At 36.6% G+C, this 26,546-nt stretch overlaps 1 protein-coding gene across 7 annotated transcripts in view; it reads left to right on the plus strand.

The window, feature by feature from the left end:
• Positions 1–26,546, plus strand: part of LOC136833140 (broad-complex core protein isoforms 1/2/3/4/5-like) — a 353,892-nt gene that overhangs the window by 95,623 nt on the left and 231,723 nt on the right. For all 7 annotated transcript variants that reach the window (XM_067094836.1, XM_067094832.1, XM_067094834.1 and 4 more), the window contains exon 7: positions 1,523–1,564. In XM_067094836.1, the coding sequence (XP_066950937.1) occupies positions 1,523–1,564 (42 nt within the window). The remainder of the gene's footprint in view (positions 1–1,522; positions 1,565–26,546) is intronic.

The following is a 26,546-nucleotide window of genomic DNA, read 5'->3' on the forward strand; positions in this document are numbered from 1 at the left end:
TCTAACTCCTGGTCTGTTGGGTGCAAATACCTGTTTTCTGCAAACAAAATAAACACCTATGACTTATGCTGCTACCTATTGTGTTTGACCAGGGCCAGTACAAGTGCCTGCATCCTTGCCACATTTGGAAGACATTCTGCTACCAGGCCTTAGTTGATATTGTCTTGACCTTCCTTCCATTGTTACTGTTCCAACTGAGGCCTGTCTCCCTGTTCTGTATTCCCCTTTGTGCTGTGAAATTTTTAATCCATAGTTCGATTCACCTGAGTAGGGAGTTCAGCATCAACTCCTTTGGATATTTCACTCATGGCTCCTGGGTCAGTTAGAACTGAAATCATTCCATGCCCAATGGTGGTGACTGACTGAGCCTGTTCCAAGAGTGCATGGAGATCACACTGTGAGGAATGCCCACATGTTATGCAGCACAGTGGTTGTAGGGAGCTTGAAAAATGTGTTTTGAGGTCTGGGCTGCTAAGGAAGATTTCCTACATCTGGGCACTCCTACACAGGCCTGATGGCATTTGCCCCAGGACAGGCCATTAGCTAGCTCCTTTCTGGTAAATAAAACTACAGAGTTGGTTTGCAATCCATTCATCATTTCTTCTTTATATTTAAATGTTTATCAATTACAGATTTATGGGTACCCACTTTTTTTTTGTGGAAAACAAGAAACCAAGGATATGTCACTGAATTTTGTCTAAATTACGTTTTGTAAGGTTTTTAAATGACCTGATTTTGAATTATGACGGGATCAAAATAAATAATAGATAAGGTAATGCAAGTATATTTTTACAACCTTACAATTTGCAAGAAACCTAGATAAGTAATGTTTAATCAAACATCATTTAGAATAAAAAATACTTTATACTTTGTAAGTTTACATATTTTTGTGCTGTAAAATGGTTACTCTACAGAAACTCACTCACTGTAATGTCCAAAATTTTATCGTCCATCACGTCAAATTTATTTATTAACCTTCAAGCATACTGTACAGCACAGGCTATTTGACAACACTAGATAATCTGCAAAATCTTTCTCTTAATGCAAATAATATTAAAGTATAATACCTACATGCAATTGTTAGTCAGCCACTTTAAATGTTGAAAGGTTAAGAAGCTACCACAAGAAACATTATGTATTTTCACCATAAGCTGGTCAAAGTCACTGCAAGACACCATTTTGCTCTGAAAAATCACCTGGCAGATCATACTCTGCCAATATACTACAGATTGTCTTGGTAAACAAGATCCACATCAACAACAGACATATTTCACAGCTACAAGCACAGAATTTCCTCCAATTGCATAATTGTTCAGGCTTGAGGGCAGGGGCAGTACCAGTAACAGGATAGTGTACGTCCAGTGTGTTTTCTGGGTCTTGACTAAATGAAGTCTGATGTGACTGGGTTTCCTATAGCCATGAAAATAAGGCAGTGTATTATTAATTGAGTTGGAAGAGAAACATTTTTATGAAGCGTAGTATTCATAGCACTGTCTCATTGATTACCTGTTTATTATTGCAGATTCTCCATTAGGTCCCACTGCACCAGATGAACTTTCACAGGGTAAGTACTGAATATCTTACAGTGTTATGCTCAAAATTCTGAACATTTCCTGAGTTATTGGCAGTATAAAGCTTAGTGCTCTTCAAGTAGTTTCCATATTTTGTATAAGAAGGGTAACAATACTGTATAACCATAAATTCAGTGAGAGTGATATCAAAGCAAATTACCTAAAAGAAAAGATTTTTCTTTGTTTACTATTATAATTAGAGGTAATAGCTCAAGGAATGTATTGAAGCTGAGCATGCACATATGGTTATAAGGTTATGTTTCTCAAGGCTAATAAATTTTTTACGTGGTTTTTTCATCTGAAACCTAGTAGTGATTATATTGGTAATTCGTCATACAGAGTACATGGGAGTTTAAAAGAGTTGTTTTAGTAGACATAAATGAGCTACACTGTTTATGCCAGGTTCTGTGAACCAGGGTGCTTCTCCATATGGGGACATCTTGATTCAGAAGCAACATGATTTTTAAGCATTTTATTTGCAATAAAATACTTTTTTATTATGATGAATGTTGATTAGTTTTTCATGTATATACTTTGCAAAGTTTGTAGTTTTGACCACATACCTTGTAAATGCAGTTAGATGTAAGTTAGAGTTACTTGTGATGTACAGTCTGTATGCTGTATGGGTTTTTTGAAAGTTAGCTGTTGAACTAGATTGGTTAGGTGCTGCACAGTCCCTGCATGCAGTGAAGTTGCATAAGTCTAGCTTCGTTGAGAAGGACACTTGGCTGAACTATCACCCTCATTCAGACAAAAATATTAGTATTACTGCTGCCAAAGAAGTTGTAGGACAAAAGTTTTTGGTTTGGTTTATTTTAATGTCTCTGTCTAGCTGGCTTAACCCAAAATTTGTATTTAATTTTATGGAAAGGCTATGAAAGTTGGGCCTTTTAATTGGCCACAAGTGATAAGATTTTGGTAAAGATTAGGATTTGGTTTGGGGGCTGTTGGAGGGACTTTGGATTGCTCAGCCTTGCCAGGGGTTTTGGTCACCCAGTGCTTGTGTTTGATTTGTATTTATTTTAATTTCAACATTTGAGGTGTTTGAATACTGTAACTGATAAGCAAATAATGGGACTACTGTATACTCTCTATCAGGTTCATATTCTTGTGTAAGGCAGGGAGGGGAGGCACATAAGTGTTTAAATTTGAAAACACTGATTTTTAAAATGGGTGGTTGGTTTTGAAATTGTAAACTTTCTTCTTCATCCCCTTTCCTAAAATCTTGCCAATTTTTCTAGGCTTTTTTTGTGCCAAGTAGTGGTATCATTCTCTCACCTGTAATAATGTTTTTCCTTCTGATTGCTCAAGTAGAAAGGCATTCACTCCCCATATTTACTCATTGGTCAGTAATCCTTCATTTATTGGGTCAGTGATGTTTCTCTCTTGATAAGATTTGGAGGAGATTTCTTTGCTTTAGATGTTTCTTATTACAGGGTGAGTTTTTTTTCTCTCTCTCTCTCTCTCTCTCTCTCTCTTCTCTCTCTCTCTCCAAGTCTAACTCCTTTTTCTTGCGTAGATAAAAGCATACAAAGTCTTGCAGTCTGTCTGTTTCTGTTTTAAATGTTTGGGTGAGTCTTACCTCACGTTAAAGATAGCAGGTGCAGTCCACATTCAGAATAAAATGTTGATGATTGCTTGGTAGACTGATGACTATCTAGTTACCTGTTCTCCACCAGGTATATTTCAAATGTTTTAATTCTCAGAATTGTTGCCATAGAGTAGGATAGTTGTTGGTTATTCACTAGTTCCTGTTGGCTGCTTTTTCATTGTACTGTGACTTTTTTTGTTTGTTCAGAATATCTTCACCTGACAGTAGGAACAAAACTTAAGGTTTTGCTGGAACATTTCTTTTTTAACGGAAAATTTAGGTGTGAACTGTGTTCAGTAGTGTTAGATAGACAGTTTGTGCAGGTTTTAGGGACGTCAACTAGGTGTGAAGAGAGTTAGGAGTTATCATATGAATTTATAATTCCTTATACAGTGAACCCCCCGTATTTAGGATCGTCCCACGCCGGCGTAATAGGTCAAATCACGAATGCTTAAAACCCCTAAAAACACTTAGAACTGCCCATTTTGATAGCTTAAACCAAGAAAAACCTGTAAAAATGTATACCTGAGTATTTTAATAGTTTTATCACAAAAAGTGCATTTATTCATGAAAATTTATGAAAATACAGTAATTAGTGAATATTTCTCTAGAAAATACAGTAGATGGTGAATTTTCCCGCGAATGATGGCTAGATATGTTCCAGGAGAAAACCGAAAACGTGAATCATGAACCATGAGAGCGCGAATCCCAGGAGTTTACTGTATATAGGAAAGGAGAGAGTCATATTGAGGGGAAGCATTAAATTAGACAGGGATATACAGTATATTTTACTTCCCTTCCGGCTTTGTTGCGGCTCTTGCATTCTCTCCCCCCCCCATGCTTTCTCCCATCCTAGTCTTGACCCTACAACCTCAGCTCTGCCTTCTGCTTACCTTTGGTTTAGGAAAGGCTTGTTCTAAAATTAGAGAGGCGGTCTTATTCTAGTAGCAATTAAGAGTGACTGAATTCTGGTGTGGAGTAACTAATCAGTGTTTCCACTAGTGCATGCTCTTTTAGCAGTCCCCTTCAAGATAGTTGGAAGAGTTCGCTGCTAGCGTATCATGTCAAAATGTCGCACGTCAATATATCATGGACAAAAGTGTCGCCCTTCACAATGTCGCACATCAGTAATTCATCACTGTCAGTGTCGCCACAATCAAAATGTTGTGAACTAAATTGTCATCAATGTTTGTATTATGCAGCACCCCTGCAATTCGTCAAGAGTTCGTACCAAGAATCTCCATCCATCCATTCCCGCGAAGAGGGGTGCGGTAGGATTTCCTGGGCAAATATTTTGTAAATATCGTATCCTTCCAACTTTTGTTATCGTTATCATATCCTTCATTCGCTTTTCTATCAAGTATTTTCAGAATATCGCAAGATAATGTAATAAAAAATCAATCGTCCCATATTGTTTGGTCAAGTAAATACAAACTCGTCCTCTAGCCTCCACTAAACTAGCTGTCACTATCACTTCTTGGTTTCAAAAATCATAATTATGAGCCAGGCCTAGCAAATAATCCATCAGATCCAGTTTGCGTAATCATTCACAATTCTCTGAATTCTCTCATTGCTATCACGGTATCGCCTAACCTTTAGGTGGCTGTTGCCCAGCAATATATTTCTCGATTTTCAGTTAATTCAATCCTTGTTCCTTTTGCAAGCGTGATCTAATCAGGAAAATAGTTGGATGAGGAGCACCGATCAACTCTGAAAACCTCTTATGCCAACCTTCAACTGAATTATTCGTTTCTTGGGAGACCTTCACTGGCAGCTGGAAAACAGGTTCCTCAGTAGAATTGGAAACTGAGGAGCGTGACAGCGACCTTGCCTTTTATGTCCAATCCACATATCCTCGAAGTAGTCCAAAATGGGCTGCACTTCTAGAGGCAGCTGTTCTGAGAGTGTCTCGAATGCTTGCACTAAAGCGGCAATGAAAACCAAAGCCAGAAACATTCTGAGGCTCAGAGCTAAATCCTCATCGTTTACATATCTTCCTTGCAAGTCAGATGCTTGTATCCTTTGCCAAACGCATTGACTCAGATGAAAAAAACGACCTCGACTGGTCAACGAGAGAGACCAAATTACAATAGACCACCGTCTTTTCCTCCATCTCTTTATCCCATCTTCTAGTTAAAAAGGTAAAAGAGAATGATAAAAGTATTGTTAGTAATGTTATTCTCTTGCATAAATGCGTACAGCCGTAAACAGCCGAACGAGAAACTTGAATCGCACAACAACAGCTGTTTTGCTTGTATTTCAACCATCGTATGGTAATAAACAATTACTGTAGTTATAGTACAAATGACATTAAGTAGATAGGACTGATATATTTTTACAATATACCCTTATTCGGTATGGATGAAAGATCGGCAAGGAAATATATTGCTAAAGTTAAGCTGCAAGTTATAGCTGAAGCTGAGACAACAATATTCAAGCTGCTAATGACTATAAATTATCATGCACCGGCAACATGGATGAAACTCGACGGTAATCAAAATTGGAGAGAGTATTTTAATCAAAACTACTGGTCATGAAAGAACACACATTACTGCTATTTTTACCCCGATAAACGATAACTACATAAAGCTCGTACTATGATAAAATCAAGTGAAAAAAGCGAACGGAAGCTTGATTTTTTTTTTTTACACAAAACAAACATGCCCCCTATTGGCCAACATCATCCATTAACGAAAAAATAGCTAAATAAATTTCACAATGACGTATTTGTTATATTTCGACTTAAAAACACTTCATATAGTTAAAAATAACCTTGCCCCATATAAATAAGAGTATCTAGAGATTCATTTACACTAACTAGAAGCAAGAAAAGCTCGCTAAACTGAGTTAAACATGGCGAAATAAACTTACCGCGTAATCGATTTCCAAACCAAAACATTGATCGCTATGATCGCAATTTATGATACAAAGCAGTATAATATATATACGATATTATTGGAAACAGTGAATTAAAGCATAACATTTTTAAAGATGCATATTCATTATGTTGATGTTTGTATCCATGGAAAAGATGCATATTCGTTATGTTGATGTTTGTATAATACGATATTATATGAATATAGAGTACAATATAATGTAGGCTTGGCTAACATATGTGTATACGATGTACCATAGTGTAGGCTATATTCAAAATACGTTTTTTCCAACAAACAATGGGTTTTTTGGAATCTAACCCCATCGTAAGTAGGATAATACAGTACCTGTATTGTGGATTTTAGCTATTCGCGGGGGCGTGTGGTATGCATCCTCGCGAATACGGGGATTTTACTGTATTTGCAAAGCGTTGTAAGCTCGGAATGTCGTGAGCCGAACCCGTCGTAACCCGGGGACTTACTGTGAACCCTGCACAACTTTACAAACTGCTCCACTGAGGTCATCCATTGAAGAGCTGAGCAGGTCGAGAGACTGAGAAACTCTTGAACAATTAGGAGACATGACTCGACTCTTTTGGGGGAGAGAATAGCCTGAAAAACCCAAGAGTCCAGAGTCATTCCCAAATAGAGAATACTCTGAGTCGGAGTCATCTGAGACTTTTGAACATTGATCAGAATGCCTAACTCCTATGTTAAGCAAAGGGTCCTTTTCAAGTCCTTTGCGCAATGTTCCTCTGACGAAAAGCAGAGAAGCCAGTCTCCAGATAGAGGGATACATTGATCCTTGGAAGGTGAGGGATACATTGATCCTTAGAAGGTGAAGCTGCTTGCCCAGAGGAGCGAGAATTTGAGTAAAGACTTGTGGGGCCGTGGCCAGGCCGAAGCACAGTGCCCGAAACTGGAGAATCCTACTCTGACAAACAAACCTCAGGAACTTTCTTGAGTCTGGATGGAAGAGGAACATGAAAATATGCATGCTGCATGTTCAGGGTGGCCATCCAGTTGCCCTGATGGAGAGGAGACATGACAGAACACTTCGTTTCCATATGAAACTTTGTCTTCCCCATGAACAAACTCAGGGCGCTGACATCCAATACGGGTCTCCAGCCCCCCGATGACTTTGGGACAATGAAAAGTCTGTTGTAGGATCCTTCTGATGACTGGTCCACTACCACCTCCTTGCTTCTTTGCGAAGGAGAGACTCTACTTCTTGGGCAAGGGCTGAAAAACTTCTTGGGTCCTGCCGAGTAAGCTGTTAACCCTTGCTTGCCGAAGCCCTATTTTCAAAACAAACTCCGTATGCCGCGGCCTCGAGTAGCGCCCGAAGCGGAAAAAAGTTTTTAAAAAATCATGCTTACGCTTAGTTTTCAAGATTAAGAGTTCATTTTGGCTCCTTTTTTTTCATTGCCTGAAGTTTAGTATGCAACCATCAGAAATAAAAAAAATATCATTATCATATATAAATATTGGAATATATGACAGCAAAAAAAAAAAAACTCGTATATAATTGTATACAAATCGCTGGAAAATGGTTGAAACTAATGAGTTAATTTTTTTAGTTGTAATGTACACTAATTGCGATGATTTTGGTATATAACAGATTGTAAAACGATTAAAAACAACAGAGAAAATATTATCACAAAATGATGCATGAATTAATGTGCGGACAGTAAAAAAATTTTTTTTTCAAAAATTCACAAAAATCAAAATATTGTGCTAGAGACTTTCCAATTGTGCCAAAATGAAGGGAAATTGAATGAATATTACTAGGCTGTAAGTTTTTAGCTTACAATTGCATTTTAACCATTTGTTGAGTTTTGACGGTTGATTTTTTCATTTATCGTTATTTTGATGTAAATATAAAAAACTGTGAAGGGCTAAAGGAATGATATATTTTTGTTGTATTTTATGAAACGTTGCACATTTTGATGTATAACACTTTATCTAATGAATAATATGAAACTACGGCAAGCTGACGCAAGAAAATGACAGAATGCGAGTCCGGCTGGAATGAAAATTTTTTTCAAAATTCACAAAATCTTTTGTGCTAGAGACTTTCCGTTTGTTGCAAAATGAAGTTAAATGATTGATTGTTACTCGAAACCAATAGTATGGCTTTACGGATCGTTAATGTCAATAATATGTTAAAATTTTATCAGGTGAAAATATTAAAAAAACTTTGAAGAGCTAAAGGATTGATATAGATTCTAATGACAGGATTTGATGTATAACACTTTTATGTAAGATAATATGAAACGTGAAAAATTTACCAGTTGACGCCAGAAAGCCAATAGGATTTTCAGTGGAGTTTTTTTTTTCAAGTGCAAAATCTAAATATTGTGCTAGAGACTTTCCGTTTGTAAAATGCAAATGATTGATTGTTAAATGATTGAAACTACGGATGTTTTTCGATCATTTGGTCAGATTTGACCGAATGTTAAAAAAGTTATCGTGATTTTATGAAAATATTAAAAACTTTTGAAGAAGCTAAAGAATGACATATTTTTTGTATTTCTACATGAAATTGCACACATTTTGATGATCTTTATGTATGAAACTTTCATAACACTTTATGTAGTCAAAGTTGACAGAAATGACAGGATGTTAAATTTTTTTTTTTTTTTTTTTTTTTCAAAATCTAAATAATGCATGTGCTAGAGAATTTCCGTTTACAAATGAAGGTAAATGATTGATTGTTACTCGGAATGTAATAAAATATTTCAAATCAAAACCGAATGAATTTTGTCGATTTATCGTGATTTCGATGTAAATATTAAAAACTTGAAGAGCTAAAGGAATGATATATTTTGTTGTATTCTACATGAAATTGCGCACATTTTGATGTATAACACTTTATGTAACGAATAATATGAAACGGCGAAAAAATTACGGCAAGCTGACGAAGAAATGACAGGATTTTTCTGAGTGGAGTTTAAGGAAATTTCTTTTTTTTTTTCAAAAATTCACCAAAAATCTACGCATATTGTGCAGAGACTTTCCGTTTGTTGCAAAATGAAGTTAAATGATTGATTGTTTTGTAATAATTATCTTACGGGTGTTTTTTCGATCATCTAAATATTGAATGTTAAAATTTTGTCAGTTATCGTGATTTTTTTGATGTAAATATTAAAAATGAAGAGCTAATGATATATTGTATTGTTGCACACATTTTTGATGTATACACTTTATGTAACGAATAAATGGAACGGCGAAAAAATTAGTGGTAAGCTGACGCGCGAAAATGACATAGATTTTCAGCGGAGTCATCTGAGGAAATTTTTTTGCACCAAAATCTAATTTGCAGAGACTTTCCGTTTGTTGCAAAATGAAGTTAAATGATTGATTGTTACTCGAATGTTAATAATTTTGTCATCATTCGGTTAATCAAAGTTGATTTAAAATTTTGTCAGTTATCGTGAATTTAATGCAAAATTAAAAACTTTGAAGAGCTAAAGGAATGACATATTTTTTGTTGTATTCTACATGAAATTGCGCACATTTTGATGTATAACACTTTATGTATAACACTTTATGTATGAAACTTTATGTATAACACTTTATGTATGAAAGCGAAAAAATTACGGCAAACTGACGCAAGAAATGACAGGATTTTCAGCAGAGTCAGCACGGAGCGAAATGATTTTTTTTTTTTTTCACCAAAAATCTAAATAATGTGCAGTAGGGAGAATTTCCGTTTGTTACAAAATGAAGGTAAATGATTGATTGTTACTCGAATGTAATAATTGGCGGCTTACGCAGTGCGTTTTTGATCATTTGGTCAAATCAAAGTTGACGAATGTTAAAAATTTTGTCAGTTATTGTGATTTACGATGTAAATATTAAAAAACCGTGAAGAGCTAAAGGAATGATATATTTTTGTTGTATTCTACATGAGTGCATACATTTTGATGTATAACACTTTATGTAACGAATAATATGAAACGACAAAAAATTACGGCAAGCTAGACGCAAGAAATGACAGGATTTTCAGCGGAGTTTGCGCGGAGCGGAGGAAAATTTTTCTAAAAAATTCACAAAATTCTAAATATTGTACTAGAGACTTTCCATTTGTTGCAAATGAAGGTAAATGATTGATTGTTTTCGAATGTAATAATTGAAACTACGGATCACGTTTTTGATCATTTAAATTCGAGTCAAAGTTGACGAATGTTAAATTTTGTCAGTTATTGTGATTTACGATGTAAATATTAAAACACTGTAAGAGCTGAAGGAATGATATATTTTTTGTTGTATTCTACATGAAATTGCACATTTTGATGTATATAACTTTATGTGAATAATAAGGAAATGAAAGAAAAAAATTCGGCAAGCTGACGCAAGAAATGACAGGATTTTCAGCGGAGTTCGCGCGTGCTGAGCGAAAGAAAATTTTTTTTCAAAAATTCACCAAAATTCTAAATATTGTGCTAGAGACTTTCCATTTGTTGCAAAATGAAGGTAAATGGTTGATTGTTACTCGAATGTAATAATTATGAAACTTACGGATCGTTTTCGATCATTTTAGGTCGAGTCAAAGTTGACCGAATGTTAAATTCACTTTGGTTGCTGGGTCCTTCTCCATCATCCCAGTCTTAAACTAAGCCTCACACGCTCACTTCGACCAGGCAGTATGCGCCTTTAATGGTCATGGCGCCTTTGTGACATATCTACAAGCGTCCTGTTGCAGCACGAATACGCAAAAACACTTTGCCAAAGTTCTGCAAAACCGTCTGCGTCAAAATATCGCTCCACGCCAAGGTCCGACACTGATGCTATCTGGCGTGAGTAGGAGAAATTCGGCGTATCTTGGCGTCTGAGGTGATGCTCAAAAACAACACAACACCTGGATCCGAACTCCCAGCATCCGTAAGGCGGCGTGATTTGAAATCTTCATAAACTAGGCCTATAATTATTTTTCCGCGAATATTTAAAAAAGCATTTTCAGTCGACGTTTGCGCGTCCACTCGACGTCGACAGACAATTTTTGACGACGTTTAAAACGTCCAACAGGCGTTTAAGGGTTAAGGGTTAAGGTGATCGGCGACTTGGAAAGTGGCAGCTTCTCTTTGGAAGGAATGGAGTAGCCTGTCTTCAAAACTTGTACTAGCCAAGGCGCTGTCCCTCTGCAACTCTGTTCTTCTAAAATCGGTGCAACCGGCACCTACCATGGTGCGAAAGACACAGTTCTCACTTTTTAGCAGCTGCTCTAGATTGGGATCTGGCTTGTCCTCCTTGAAAGGGCTGGGGTTGCAGAGTAGAGAAGGACTTAGGAACTACTGCAGGAGCTACCTTGGGGTGCTTTGTGGATTGCGCCAGCAAATGGTGGGTCAGTTTCTTCTGCAATGCAGACAGAACCTCTTTCACAGTGCCCTAAAGGAAGAGGTGGGTCTTGTCAAATGGAGCAAACAAAAGAGCCGACTTCTGAGTCATGGATACTCCTTTGGTAGCAAAAGAGCACCACAGCTCCCACTTCTTCAGAGAGCCCATCACATACAACAATGCAAGCTCTGCAGAGCCATCCCTAACCGCCATGTCCGCACAAGACTGCACATTTAACCAATCTGAGGCAAAGTCTTATGCTAGGACTGGACAGTCCACAGACTTCCTTGCCAGCGCTCCCACCGTCCAGTCAAGGAAAGTAAAGATCTCCAGAACCTTGAAGACGTTCCTTACAAGATGATCCATCTTTGGAGAGGAAAACATCGCCTTAGCAGAGGCAAAAGCAGTATGTTGCGAAGTGTCGACGTCGACCAAGCCGGAGAAGTCCCCCTAGGAGGAGGCATATACTCCCAAGGAAGGGGTTTCTCTGGTGGCATAAAAACAGTACCCCCTCTTGAGTAGCTTAGAAGGAGGAAGGCAAACGTACCCCTACCTGAGTCCTGCTTAGAAGTCAACCACTTGTCAACCTCATTCAAGGCTCTCATAGAGGAAGAGGAGAGGACTAACTTGTGGAGGCAAGAGTCACTTGCTTGCAATCTCATTAGAAAGGTGGATGATGGTGAATCCGGAGGCGCAGGCTTGAAAAAGTTAGGTAAGTTGAGTTAACTAAAAAGAACCTGAGAAGGCTCAAATAAGCTGAGGAATGGGCAGAATCATGGTCAGTTTCTTCCTCATCAGACGAATTAGGCGAAAGATAGGCGTCCTCATTCTTCTTCTTCAGGAAACCCATCGGGTCCTCTAGCTGGTGCTGAATTGGGGCTAAAGAAGAATCCTCTAGAGCCAATGCAAGTGGGCGCCGAGAGGCGATGGCGCCGAATGAGCTGGCACAGAATCCTGAGCTGGCGCCAGGCGCTCAGGAACACGAGAGCACTTTGGCTGAGGTGACGAGCACTTACGATGAGAGTCTGAGTGCTTAGGCGACAAAACCAGATGTTCTCCAGATCTGAGAGACTCCAGACTGTCCCAAGTCAACTGCCGATGCCGCACTGACGAAACAGAAGGAGGTGGAACAGCAAAGCTGCAGGAGGGTTGGCGACTCACACTGACCTCCTTAAACTTCTTAACAGGAGGTGGGGAGCTGTCCGCACCAGCAGAATGCCTCTTCAAAGGACAAGAGGAGGAAGACTGATGCCGACGACTTCTCCCATTAGACGAAGAATCCTCAGAATCTGACGACAGATGATGAGTACTAAAAGAGACACCTTTCCAGTGGCGCTCTGTCGTAGCCCAGGACTGGGCAACAGGCTCAGCAGAGGGAGCAACTACCCATGGGAAAACCCTACCAGCCTCCTTTCACCCTCCGGTATGTCTTCTCCCCAGTGCTGGGGAGCAGGACAGGGACCTTCGTCTAGGAGCACTGGTAGGACGGAGAGCCACCTCCTCGGAAAACACAACACTCTCACTCTGCACTGTACTTGTACTGGGTACATTCAAAGCTTTGTCTACAAAAGCTTTAAAAGACTTACCTAATTCCATAACCGTATTGGCCAGGAACTCAAACTTTTTATCGAACCTAGATTTGAGACTGGCAATGGTATTGGAGATCAGAAGCATGGGAACTTCGTAAAGGAGTGTGCTGGAAGACAGCAGGAGGGCTAAGGATGGGAGACAAAGGAGGGATAAGAGGGGGAAGAAATAGTGCTACCCTTGACCACTGAAGGCAAAGGAATAGCCTCTATACTAGGTCTATTTTCGGCTCTAAGAGCTGCCTTGCTCTTTCTATCTTTATCAAGCTTATCTGACTGAGATCTAAAAACCTTCCACTGATGGTCATCCCAGTCCTGTCATTCTGGACACACCCACCCTATTACATTCCTGCCCCCTACATTTGATGCACTTAGTGTGAGAGTTGTAAGTCACTTTAACTAATCTAGTCTTGCAACCCTCAGTACAAAACGGAGCACTAGAAGAACTAGAATCTGACATCATAATTAGGAATTATGTTAACCAAAACTAATAGATAACTAATCAAAAATGACCACACAAAATTCAAACGCCACCAATACTGGAACAAAAAAAAATCCAAAAAAATGATGAAAGGGACTGCCCCAAAACCACCTATGTTGATTGGGAGCTGGCAGAAAATGAATTGAAGTTTCCTGCTGAGTTGTACCTGTCAGTCCCAGTAGTGGGAGGGACCCTGTCACCTACACTAGCAATGGTGGAGCCACCTTGAAATTTGAATTTTTGCCATGGTAATAAACTCTTTTTCTCCCCTCCTTATAGTGAACCCTCCTGGTGGCTACAGCTCCATAAACCGGTTTTCTCACCTCTGCTATAACGCCTACTGCTACACCACGCAGAATCCTAGTTATGGCGCTGTAACTTTGTCTGTAGCCCAGAACAGATTTTTGATGAATATATTTTTAAAAGCAGCGTAAGTTGGAGCTGCCATAACCCGGGTACTGCCTACTTTGTTTTCAGTAACAATACTTGATCTCATGAGGCAGTCATCTCAGGTGTTACAGGCCCTAATCATTTCCCCCTCCTCCTAGCTTCCTGTCCAGTTGTACAGTAGAAGTGGTATTAGGTAATTTTCTCTTGTGTCTGTTGGTACTTGAGGTGTATGCAGTACAACTAGAGAGTGGGCTGGTGTTACATTAGAGTTTTCTTAACTATTTTGGCAATTCAGGTAAGGTCTATCAGAAGAATATTTCTTTCATTTAGTAGAGTTATTTTTTGGTTTCTCAGCTGTGTCTCAGCATTTTCTAGTGTGACACCACAAGGTGGTACGCTGTCTGGCGTAGCTTTCCAGCACCTTCCTTCCTGTCTCTTTTAGGGTTTTTGAGGATTCTTTGTCACTCCAACTTTTTTCTTCTTCCTGTAGACAAAGAATTCTGTGTAAAGGAGCTGCCTTCTGTGTTGAGGTGGTTCATTGATAATTGTGTTTTCGTTTATTATCATTTATATGAGGAGTTAAATTTGATAATGAGTAGGTCTCTTTCACCTCAGATACATTGGTGCTTGTTAAGTCTGTGATTTAGGCTGTTTTCCCTCAGTTACAGCACAATTTGAAGAGTTTTTGACATTCTGGTGCTTAAGGCATCATTCAAGAAGGCCAGCACTTGTCCTTCTTATATGTTTCCATGCAAGGCTACATAGTAGGTTTTTGTTGTTTTGCCAGTGCTTAAGTGTTTTCTTTTCCAGGTACAGAAGTTTTTTATTGCATGGGCTCGGGAAGAATTCTTGATTCCAAGTTATTTGATTCAGTGTTTTTTATATGGGATTTAAGTGTGTTTGCTGATTTTTCACATATCAAGTTACTTTCTCCTGGCACCAGCTTAAGGAGTTTTCTGATGCCAGAACATTTTAAGGTTTTATAGGAATGTGTTGTATGTTGACCACTTCTTTATTCTGTTCCTCTTTAAGGTAATTAAGTAGGAGGCTTTTGCTCAAGGGCACCTTGAGGTTTTGAGGCAGTTCTGGAAGCCAACCATGTAGAGGCCTGCACCTTCGCCCGCTTCGCCTCCTAAGAATCGATTATTTTCACTCGGACATCCTTGTAGAAGCCATTTTTTGGCTCATCAGAATTCAGTAGGGGCAGGGCATCTCATCCTTATACATATTGATTCTTGTGATTCTTCATTTGAAAAGGATCTTGTCTACAAGCCAGATTTCTCTCATTAGGCAGTCAGATAGCAATTTTGAAAGCTTAAGCAGGTTTTTAGAATCTCGTTTCTTGTTTTGAGTGTGTTGTGAGTTGGAGGGCCACTGTTTGATGTCTCCAGATTCACTAATTTTTGGCTTCTCTGTGTTCCAGGGAGTCATACAGCTTGTGTTTGTCAGTTTTTAAGCATATGACAGGATGATTTCTGTTGGTATGTAAGAAATTTTATTTCCATGTCTTGTTAAACCCTCCATATCACAAGTACCTTCAGTTCATGTTTGCAAGGAATGGGTTTCTGTTGCAGGCCTAGGGTTTTGGACTAAATGCAGTGCAAGTTTATTTATGAGAGCATGATCTCTAGTTGAGAATTGGTGTCATTCTGGTTCTGCTTTAATTGAATGTGTGAGACAAGCTTTCGGACATTAGTTGATCAACTGACAAGGTCATCGATGGTCCCAAAGCACTTTTTTTAAGGTAACTGGAGATGAAGATAGATTCTCACAGATTTTGGGATTTTCCCAAGGAGAAACAATTACAGCTTCTCTTTGCTTTAAGAGTTTTTTCAGTCTTTATAGAAGCATCCAGTGAAGCAATGGCTTTTGCTTCTTGGTTATATACCTTTTTTTTGGGGGGGGGAACATGTGACATGGTTAGTCAGTACTAGATTCTACTTTGGTTACAGTGCTTGTAGGTTTTTGAGAGACTAGAATGGTAGACCATTTGAAGCTTCAGTTAATCTCTCATGGGAAGTAAGAAACCAGACCTCGCTTTGTTTTTTCCATTCTCAGTGACGGTCTGAAGTATCTGTATTGAGGGTCTAGAAAGATAGGGAGTTTGGGATTACAGTATATATATATATATATATATATATATATATATATATATATATATATATATATATATATATATATATATATATATATATATATATATATAAATATGTGTATGTGAACATAAAAAGGTTCATAAATACACTATATACTTATTTCAGCTATTTATTTTAGATACCAATAACTTTTGTATTCCTGATCACCTGTGATATATGGACCAATGGTAAGTGACAAGAGTATTTATAAGGCATATGGAAGTATAGAAAAATGACCTTGTTGGTTTTTAGAAGGCCATTGACCTGGGATGGAAAAGTACTTTCCTTGTGTTTTGGTTCTCATTAACTCCTGCCTGTGTCGAGTCTGGTGGGTTTATCTGCTGGAACACCTGCTTGAGAAGTGGCCTTAAGATTAACTCGTTGTTGAAATCCAATTTCCAATGCCCTCCTGACAGGTTCATAGTATTAGTGTGACTGCTGATGGCAGATTCCAGAATCTTCCTTTAGTATGGGCAGCTACTTTTGAAAACCAGCCCGGCACCGCTCCCATTTATGGAATGGCCTTATCCCTAGTACTGTATGTATGAAATCCCTGAACTCTCTGAAACATGTCATGCTGATTGCAAATTATATTACAATTACTGCATGGAATCTTATAAACACCAGAATTTGGGATGATGAAAAATAAACAGATTGTTAGATTTGAGGTGTTCGGTTGCTTTATTTTGTCATTAAAATCTATTCATTTGTTGTTTGTTGGACCTCTGTAGTATATTTTGTGTACTTTCTTGATAGCGGCTTTGATAATGTATGCTGAGTAGAGCAGTTGTGTTAGATGGTGATGGATTGTATCAGTTTCTCTCTTCAGATATCCATGTGAACATAGCCTAAGCCCTCTGAGAAATAGATTACAGCCATCCATGATCTTTACGGAGACATCATGATAGCCTAGGAAGTGAATATAAGAAATAATGAAAAAGGCTTCCAATATGTTTGAAAGTTGTATCGTTTTCTGTTCGCTTTTGATGAATATTGTACATCCAAGAAAGGCAATTTTCCATTGTTTTTCCATTCTGATAGTGGGATCTAGCAAAATTAGTCTGTTGAAAATTCATTTAAATCTCCCCAGCTGTGCATATCTAGAGCCAGATCATATTACAGGGTGTGATAGATAACAAAATATCCATTTCAAAATATTCCATGTAGAGGTTTGCTAGTAGGAGGGGGGAGTGACTAGGGGCTGCCCATACTACAGCCGAACTTTTGTTTATAAAAGTTACCATTAGAAGAAAAATGTTGTTATAAACAGGTTAATTAGTTATTGTTTTGTCTGTGCCAAGAGGAGAATGGCATTCAGGACTTTAGTAAATAGTGATTCTACCTTTTGTCTGTCTATCCTGGGTCAACAGCTGTCTACAGATCACCAACATCATATTGCCACACTTGCTTATACCTTATAAATACTCTTGTCACCTAACATTTGTCCATATTTCACCAGTGATCAAAATGCATGGTTACAATGCGTGTATAGTGTTAAAGGTGTTCATGTGTATATTTATGTACGGTCATACCCTGAACTTACGTGAGGTTAGATCCCAGAACCCCTCGTGCAAGGCAAATTTTTGCGAAAGTTTGGCATGGTCTCTAAAAATGCTAATAAATGCTTATTTCTAAAGTTTAAACACCAAATATGACACTAATCATGTTCCTGAATGATTAAACCAACTTTTAAATGAAATTAAAGTTACTGTCATTTAGCTTAATACATTACCCTTAAAAGAAGATCGATCTACTTTTAGAAGTCTTCTCAACCTCTTTTTAATAACTTCTTTATTCTAAGTCTCTTTCTCTTTGTTCTGAAATGCTTTTTCATGAACAAACAGTGTAAAATTAGATCAATTTAAACTATCTACTGTACAGGTAAAGACGTACAGAGAAATAAGTTGTAAAAATGTGTGAATGCTAACTATGAACAAGAGAGAGAGAGAGAGAAGGGTTGTCCTTACTTAAGAGAGTGAAATTATTTATCAGTTATTACAGAGACAGAGAGAATAACATGAGAGAGAGAGAGATACAGTAAACCCCCTGTATTCAAGGACTCGCCTATTCGCAGATTTCTCTATGGAGTGTATATACACATTATTCGTGGAAAATTCATCCATTCGCGGTATTTTTCACTGAGAAATATTCACTAATTACTGTTTTTTCATATTTTCATGACCAGATGCATTTTTTGTGATAAAAGTATCAAAATACCCAGGTATAAGCATTTTTAGAGATTTTTCTTGTGTTTGAATTATCAAAATAGGGAGTTCTAAGTGTTTTTAGAGGGGTTTTAAGTATTCGCGGATTTTAGCTATTCGCTGGGGATGTGGTTCACATCCCCTGCAAATACTGGGGGTTTACTGTATTGTCGTTCTTGAAATATCAAGTTAAATTATTTATGAATTATTATGGAGAGAAAGAAAGTTATTCTTACGCTAGATATCAAATTTGGAAATTCAGTTTTAAACTAACTTTTAAATTATATTAAAGTTACTGTAATTTCATTTAAAAGTTAGCCTAATATATTACCCTTAAAAAGGAAATAAATGGTTGACATAAAAATATAGAGCGTGAAAATTAGTATACCATTTCTCTCTCTCCCTCGTTTTAAAAACTTCTTTATTCTGCTCTTTCTCTTTCTTCTGAAATGCTCTGTTTTAGAACGGGGCATTTAGAGTTTGTAGACGGAACAGATAAAATTAGATCAATTTAAAATTATCTACTGTACAGTTAAAGACATACAGGGAAACAGTAACACGTAGGTTGCACTGACTACAAACGAGAGAGAGTGAGAGAGAGAGATAACAGTTGTCGTTACTTAAGAGAGTGAAATTTTTTATGAATTATTATGGACAGAGAGAGAGAGAGAGAGAATTACATAAGAAACCTTTGACCCGCTAATCAGCAGCACGCCAACTTAGCCTTTGAGCTTCTTACAAAAGATGAGGGAAAGACATTTGTTTGTTTAAAATACATATCACATACGAATTTTGCAATTACAGTTATATTATTATATTATTATTATTATCATCATCATTATTATCAATATTACTTAATCTTATCAATATTTGAAAATTAATACTGTGTTTATTATTAGGTAAAAAATTTATTTATCATACAAAACAAATAAACATGTACATGCACCATAAAAATTCTCTCATCTCAGTAAAAGAGAGAGAGAGAGAGAGAGAAATTAGTACTTTTATTATTTAATGTTATTTAACCCTTAAATGCCGAGCCTCTATTTACAAAACGTCTCTCCCGTATGCTGGCGGCGTTCGGTGAGTTAGCATGAAGCGGAAAAAGTTTTTCAAAAATCACAGCACACTTAGTTTTTAAGATTAGAGTTCATATTGGCTCCTTTTTTTTTGTCATTGCCTGAAGTTTAGTATGCAACCATCAGAAATGAAAAAATATCTATCATATATAAATATGGGAATATATGACAGCGAAAAAAAACTTACATAATTGTATACAAATTGCGCTGTAAACACAACGGTTAAACTAATGAGTTAATTTTTTTAGTTGTATTGTACACTAAATTGCGATGATTTTGTATATAACAAATTGTAAAACGATCAAAGCAACACACAGAAAATATTATCACAAAATGATGCAGAAATTGAACGCATCGGACATAAAAAATGTTTTTTCAAAAATTCACCATAAATCGAAATATTGTGCTAGAGACTTTCCGCTTGTTGAAAAATGAAGCTAATTGATTGAGTATTACTAGACTGTAAGTGTTTTAGCTTACAATTGCAGTTTTGACCATTTATTGAGCTGAGTTAAAGTTGACCGAAAAGTCGAATTTTTCTATTTATCGTGTTTATATGAAAATATTTCAAAACTGATAAGCTACAACATGAGTTATTTTCTGTTGTATTGTACATGAAATTGCACACATTTTTCATATATAAAACTTTATGTAACGACTAATATAAAACGGTGCAAATATTACGACAACGAGGCAGAAAGAATTTCTGAGATGTTCGGCGAGTTACAGCGTAGGCGTAAGGAAAATTTTTTTCAAAAAATTCACCATAAATCGAAATATTGTGCTAGAGACTTCCAATTTATTGCAAAATGAAGGTAAATGATTGAATATTACTAGAATGTAAGAGTTTTAGCTTACAATTGCGTTTTTTACCATTTCGGTCGAGTTAAAGTTGACGAAGGTTGAAATTTTATGATTACGTGATTTATGTGAAAATATTTCAAAACTGATAAAAGCTATAACCATGAGCTTTATCTTCTGTTTATTCTACATGACATTGCGCACATTTCATATATAAAAGTTTATGTAACGACTAATGTAAACATGATACAAACATGTGAAAGAATTTCTGAGATGTTCAGCCAGTTACTGCCCATGAACATAAGGAATTAGGGAATTTATTTTATTTATTTTTTTCCAGAAATTCACCAAAATCGAAATATTGTGCTAGAGACTTCAGTTTGTTGCAAAATGAAGGTACATGATTGAATATTACTAGAACGTAAGAGTTTGGCTTGACGAGCTTGAAAATTTGGCAGTTATCGTGATTTTATGAAAATATTTCAAAACTGATAAAGCTACAACCATGAGTTATTTCTGTTGTATTCTACATGAAATTGCGCACATTTCCACATATAAAACTTTATGTAACGACTAATATAAAACAGTGCAAACATTACGACAATGTGACGAAAAGAATTTCTGTAGCATGTGGGCGTAAGGGAAATTTTTTTCAAAATTCACCATAAATTGAAATATTGTGCTAGAGACTTCCAGTTGGTTGCAAAATGAAGGTAAATGATTGAATATTACTAGAATGTAAAATTTTTAGCTTACAATTGCGTTTTTACCATTTCGGTCAAGTCAAAGTTGACCGAAGGTTGAAAATTTTGGCAGTTATTGTGATTTATATGAAAATATTTCAAAACTGATAAAGCTACAACCATGAATTATTTTCTGTTGTACTGTACATGAAATTGCGCACATTTTCATATATAAAACTTTATGTAACGGCTAATATAGAACAGTGCAAAAATTACGACAAAATGAAAGAATTTCTGAAATTTTGGCGAGTTACATGAAGCGTAAGAAAAAGTTTTTTAAAATTCACCATAAATCGAAATATTGTGCTAGAGACTTCCAATTAGTTGCAAAATGAAGGTACATGATTGAATATTACTAGAATGTAAAATTTTAGCTTACAATTCGTTTTGAAACCATTTAGGTCGAGTCAAAGTTGACCGAAGGTTGAAATTTTTTTGTAGTCGGCGTGCGAATACGTCCACTTGGCACCAACAGACAATTTTAGTCGACGTATGATATGTCCAGTAGGCGTTTAAGGGTTAATTTACACATAAAAGCTTGAAAACTTATGAGTTACATAAAAAATTAAACAAACACTTTTGCAGGGTTTCTCAGTATTTGCAAATGTTCGCATGTCTGTGAAAAACTCGTGTATGACAGTTAGTTAGGTTCCAATGAAAAGTTTGCGCGTCTGTGAATTCGTGCAAGTTCGGGGTATTACTGTATACAGTAATCCCTTGATAATCTGGGTCACTATTATCCAACATCTGGAGCAGTGACCAAGGCCCAAAAGAGTATGATAGTGTACAGTATATAGATTTTATAGAAAATGAAAAAACTGCTCTCCAATAGTTGGCAATGCTGCACAGCCTCAGGAAAATGTTGGTAACATTGCTTACGCTCATAAACAGACTGAGAAAGGGTTTTTGTGGCATGGGAGACCTGGTGAAGTTTCCAAGGTAGGGGGTTGGATCAGGTGGTGGGGCACAATGGTAGAGGAGGGACAATAAGGCCATGTAGAGGAACTCACTCAGAGAAGGGGTTTTTGTGGAAGATGAGTGGAGTTGGGGAGCAGTTTCCTTGGCTGGGAGGGGATGGGGATGCAGGATTGGATGGGTGAAGAGGGCTAGGTAGATGTCCGTCCAACTTGTTAGAGCTTGTTTGTTGTTGTGTGTTTAGACTTATGGTTTTTTATATTTTATTAAAGGATATGTACAGTACTTTACTGTAACAAAGAAAAAAAAAGGATAGAGAGAACAAGAACTGAGGTATTGCTTACATTGAAGCCTATACAGAAATATACAGTGCTTCACCTTTTTATTTAAATTTTACACAATTCTCATTTATATTTTTACTGTATTTACAAATTTTTACTTTACAACCCAAAGATCAATGCAATCATGTGCATATGATATGTATCTATGCATACAATTTATCGCTTTGGGTAATGCTGATGCCACCTAGACTTCAGTTATAAATACAGTGTGTTGCCAACATCTACAAATTTGCATTTTAAATATTTTTACGGTAATTAGAAATGAAATCTACAGTGATAAAATATTCTTTTTTTATTATATGTGTGCTTATCAAACTTTGAGTCAACTAAACTTGTAAGGAAATATTGTATTGTACAGTAAAAATCAAGCAAAGCAAAGAGAAAAATGGCAAAACATGATACTGCACTAAGAAACACACACATGAAGGCACACACTACGTAGAGACAGTGATGTCAACATTGATGAAATGCCACATGTAGATGTAAACACACACACAGCCATACAAGTAAAGCATCCATGGTATTCTGAGGTGAAATGAAAAATCATTAATAATAATAAAACAGAAAAATATCCACTATTTTGTAGTCATGTTCGTAAAATTAATTTGCTTCTGGTAGTCATCATTGAGAAATGCCCTGTGTACTAAAGATGCAAACACAGGGTGTTTTACACAAACACAGTTTCCACGATGGAGAAGAATGAGTAAAACAAATTAAATATGCCATATACATGTATCATTTGATCTCACATATCAGGACATTAAAATTTCATCCCAAAAACATGATTTCATTGCATGCATATCTGATGTATCATGCAAGTTGCATATTTGATAGGGCAGATAATATTAGGCTGACCTCTTTTATGCAGTAATCCTATCTTCTTGTTGAAGAAGTGAAAGCAAAATAGTATAAAAATTGTATTTATGAATGAATTTCATTTTCAGTAGATCATATTGTACTAGGCTATGCTTGTCAAGCAAATTTAATTTTTGTTGGATGTACTAGGCTAGGCTTTCAAACAAAATTACCAAACTTATGGCTTATTTAACAATTCATAACCATCTCTTATAGTTAATGACCACTTACCAAAGAACTGACATAAACAACATTAAGTACGATGTATACAAACGAATCGGGAAACAAATGTTTTGCAATTTTGAGGGATTTTTTTATTGATAGTGTAAAGTGTGTTAGTTTACCTCTGTATACCCGTTTTACATTTATTTACAAAAGTTAAAATAACTCCAGTAATAATTTGTTTCTTTTAGCAGCAAAAAGTTATTCTACTGTACTAATTCTTTCAATAGTAGGCTCAGTCAGTTGATTTTGGCGATGTAAACATTGGCTTATCCTTCATAGATTTTTTTTTACACATTACTGTACAATGATGATATAACATGATGATAATATAGTATAGATGGGTTCAGTAAGTAAAATGTCAGTTTCATCACAGTTACCTTTATCTTAAATACCACTGTACTGTAATACCCTATTTGACTTGTGAAGATGAATACTGTACTGTGAGTGAAGCAACTACTATGGTCAATAGTTCACACTTACATATTTTGTATCTTGTATATGGTATACAATATGGCAACAACTGATAAGAAAGTTGTTGTATACAAATACACTGATGGTGATATAACCATTTTAGGCTGTGGGTAAACAGAGGTAGGCTACCTACCTTCCAAATTGTGTCATTTACGGGAGAGAAAAAAGGGGTTGCATTTTTTTTCTGTCTGGTTATGCAGCATATTTTGTTACATAGGGGAAAAAGGGTAGATAATTATCTTTTGCATAAATTTTTCACTTTATAGTGTGATTGTTGTTGTATATAAGCCATACTGAGTATTTACAGTTATGTGGTATTGACAAACTTAAGTGAGGAAGGGTACAGAACTCCCTTAACCTTTACTTGCCCTCATCCGGGTTTTGCCCTTATCTGATGGGCCCTTGGCTCTGTCAATGTGGATAATGTGTGTGTGTTTGTGTGTACAGTTGACCCTGGTATTCGCGAGGGATGTATACCAATACCCTCCGCGAATACTTAAAACCCCTCAAAAAATGCTTATAACTGCCTATTTCGATAGTTCAAAACACACACACACACACACACACACACACACACACACACACACAAAAAAATCTAAAAATGCTTATACTGTACCTGAATTTTTAACAGTTTCATCACAAAAAGTTAATTTAGTCATGAAAATATAAAAAACTGTAATTTGTGAATATTTCTCTATGAAAAATACTGTGAATAGGCAAATTTTCTGCAAATAATGTGTACATATGTTCCACAGAGAAATCCATGAATAGATGAAGCTGCAAATCCGGAACTTCGCCTTGAGGTCACTGTAGTTATATATATATATATATAGGTCCATATATATATATTATATATATATATATATATATATATATATATATATATATATATATATATATATATATATATATATATATATATAATATTGTGTGTCACTGACTTACGGTGAGATTCGATCTCACGGTAGCTTTTTCCAGTGCTGTTGCGGCGTTTTACAGCGCGTAGCTTGATGCAACATCAAGTTACCATACCATAAGCACCGTTAAGGTGAAACACCGACTTGCAGCAAAAATCAACTTACAGTGCAGCGCTGGAACGGATCCCCTGCTATTTAGTGTATGTGTTTATATATATGTATATATATATATATATATATATATATATATATATATGTATATAATTATTATATTGTTCAAGTACCTTCCAACTTACAACCTGCTCAACATACAAGCACTCATACTTACAACCATACTTCTGGCAGCGGGTCTGGGCAGGCTGATGTCTTATACACTGCCGTATGACAGTTGACCAACACGTTACCCAGCAATGCATCATCTCATCAGAGCTCTCTTATAACTTAGGCAACATCAGATTGAGTTACCCTGTCCTATCAGAAACATCATATATGTTGTATACATAGATGAACAGTAAATTTCACTATGGCCCCTAAGGGGAAGTCTGAATCTAGCACTGGAGTTTCTGGCAACAAGCCAAGAAAAGCTTTACTCTTGATCTGAAGATGCAAATAATTAAAGAGAGTATGAAGATGGAGAAAGAGTCAAAAGCATTTCTCTTGATATTCAGCTCTAACATTCCACTGTATCAACAATCCTTAAAAATAAAGATCATATCAAAGAAGCACTGAAATCTTCAGCTCCTACAAAGTCGACAGTTATTACTAAGAAAAGTGAAAGCCCGATTGTCGAGGTGGAAAAAATGCTCAGTGTATGGTTGGAAGATTATGGCCAAGAAAAAGTGAATGCGATGCTTTTTGAAGTGCAAAGAAAAGCTAAAAGTTTGTTTGAAATGTTAAAACAATGTGTTTGTGAGGGTTACAATCAAGAGTTTATTGCAAGTGATGAGTGGTGTAGGAGATCTTGTCAGCGATACCAAAGTCATATGTGATAGCAAAAGGTGAGGCAGCTAGTTGTGATGAAGAAGGTGCAAGAAACTTCATTGGCGAGTTGGATAATTTTATAAGAAGGGTATTTGCCAGAACAAATGTAGATGAAACAGGTTTGTACTGGAAAAAATTCCTTAGGAACGTATATATCTAATGAAATTAAGAGCGTGCCAGGGCATAGGGATTATGAAGCAAAGGGTTTCATTGCTGCTGGGGGGGAATATTGCTGGTTTCAAAATAAAATCCTTCTTAATTTACGTGACAGAGAACCCCCTTGCTTTGAAAAATGTTAACAAGCATACTCTCCTTGTGCATTATGATTCAGTTGTAAAGCATGGATGACGATGGCCTAAATCGAGGATTATTTTTAAATTGTATCATCCCAGCTGCACTGTATTGCCAGGGAATAGGAATACCTTTCAAAATACCTTTAATTTTAGACATTGCGCCTCCCTGCCCTCCTCACTTGGACGATCTAGACCCTAATGTACGAGTGGTGTTTATGCCCCCCAACACCACCCCATGGATCAGGGGGTTATTTCAACATTTAAAGTGCATTGTCTGCGCATATCTTTTGATCAAGCTATTGAGGCCATTGATTCAGACCCAGAACTCAGAACTAACTCTAAGAAGAGTTTTGGAAGGAATATAATATTCATCAGGGCATCAAAAACATAGCAAAAGAATGGGAGTTGGTCATAGCTAAGTGTACAGCATGAACAGCATCTGGAAGCAGTGTAATGAGCGCTTTATTAATGATTTTCATGGCTTTGATAGCGAGAAACAGTTGAGCAGGGTGAGATACAAGATTTTAAAATTGGCAAACAAACTCGAAATGGGATGTGATGCGGATATTGACAAAATTTTGACAGAAGTAGTTCTAGAGTTAATGAATGAAGAACTCCTGATAATAGATGAAAGAAAAGCAGAACAAAAGGATAGAGAGAAGAAGAAAAAGAAGAACCAGAAAGAAAGTTCTTGGCGAAGAAATTTATCGCCGTGTTTTTCGTTGATAAACCAAGGGCTACGAAAATTGGAGAA

The sequence above is a fragment of the Macrobrachium rosenbergii genome, chromosome 51 (assembly GCF_040412425.1).
Source record: "Macrobrachium rosenbergii isolate ZJJX-2024 chromosome 51, ASM4041242v1, whole genome shotgun sequence".
NCBI classification, from domain to species: domain Eukaryota; kingdom Metazoa; phylum Arthropoda; class Malacostraca; order Decapoda; family Palaemonidae; genus Macrobrachium; species Macrobrachium rosenbergii.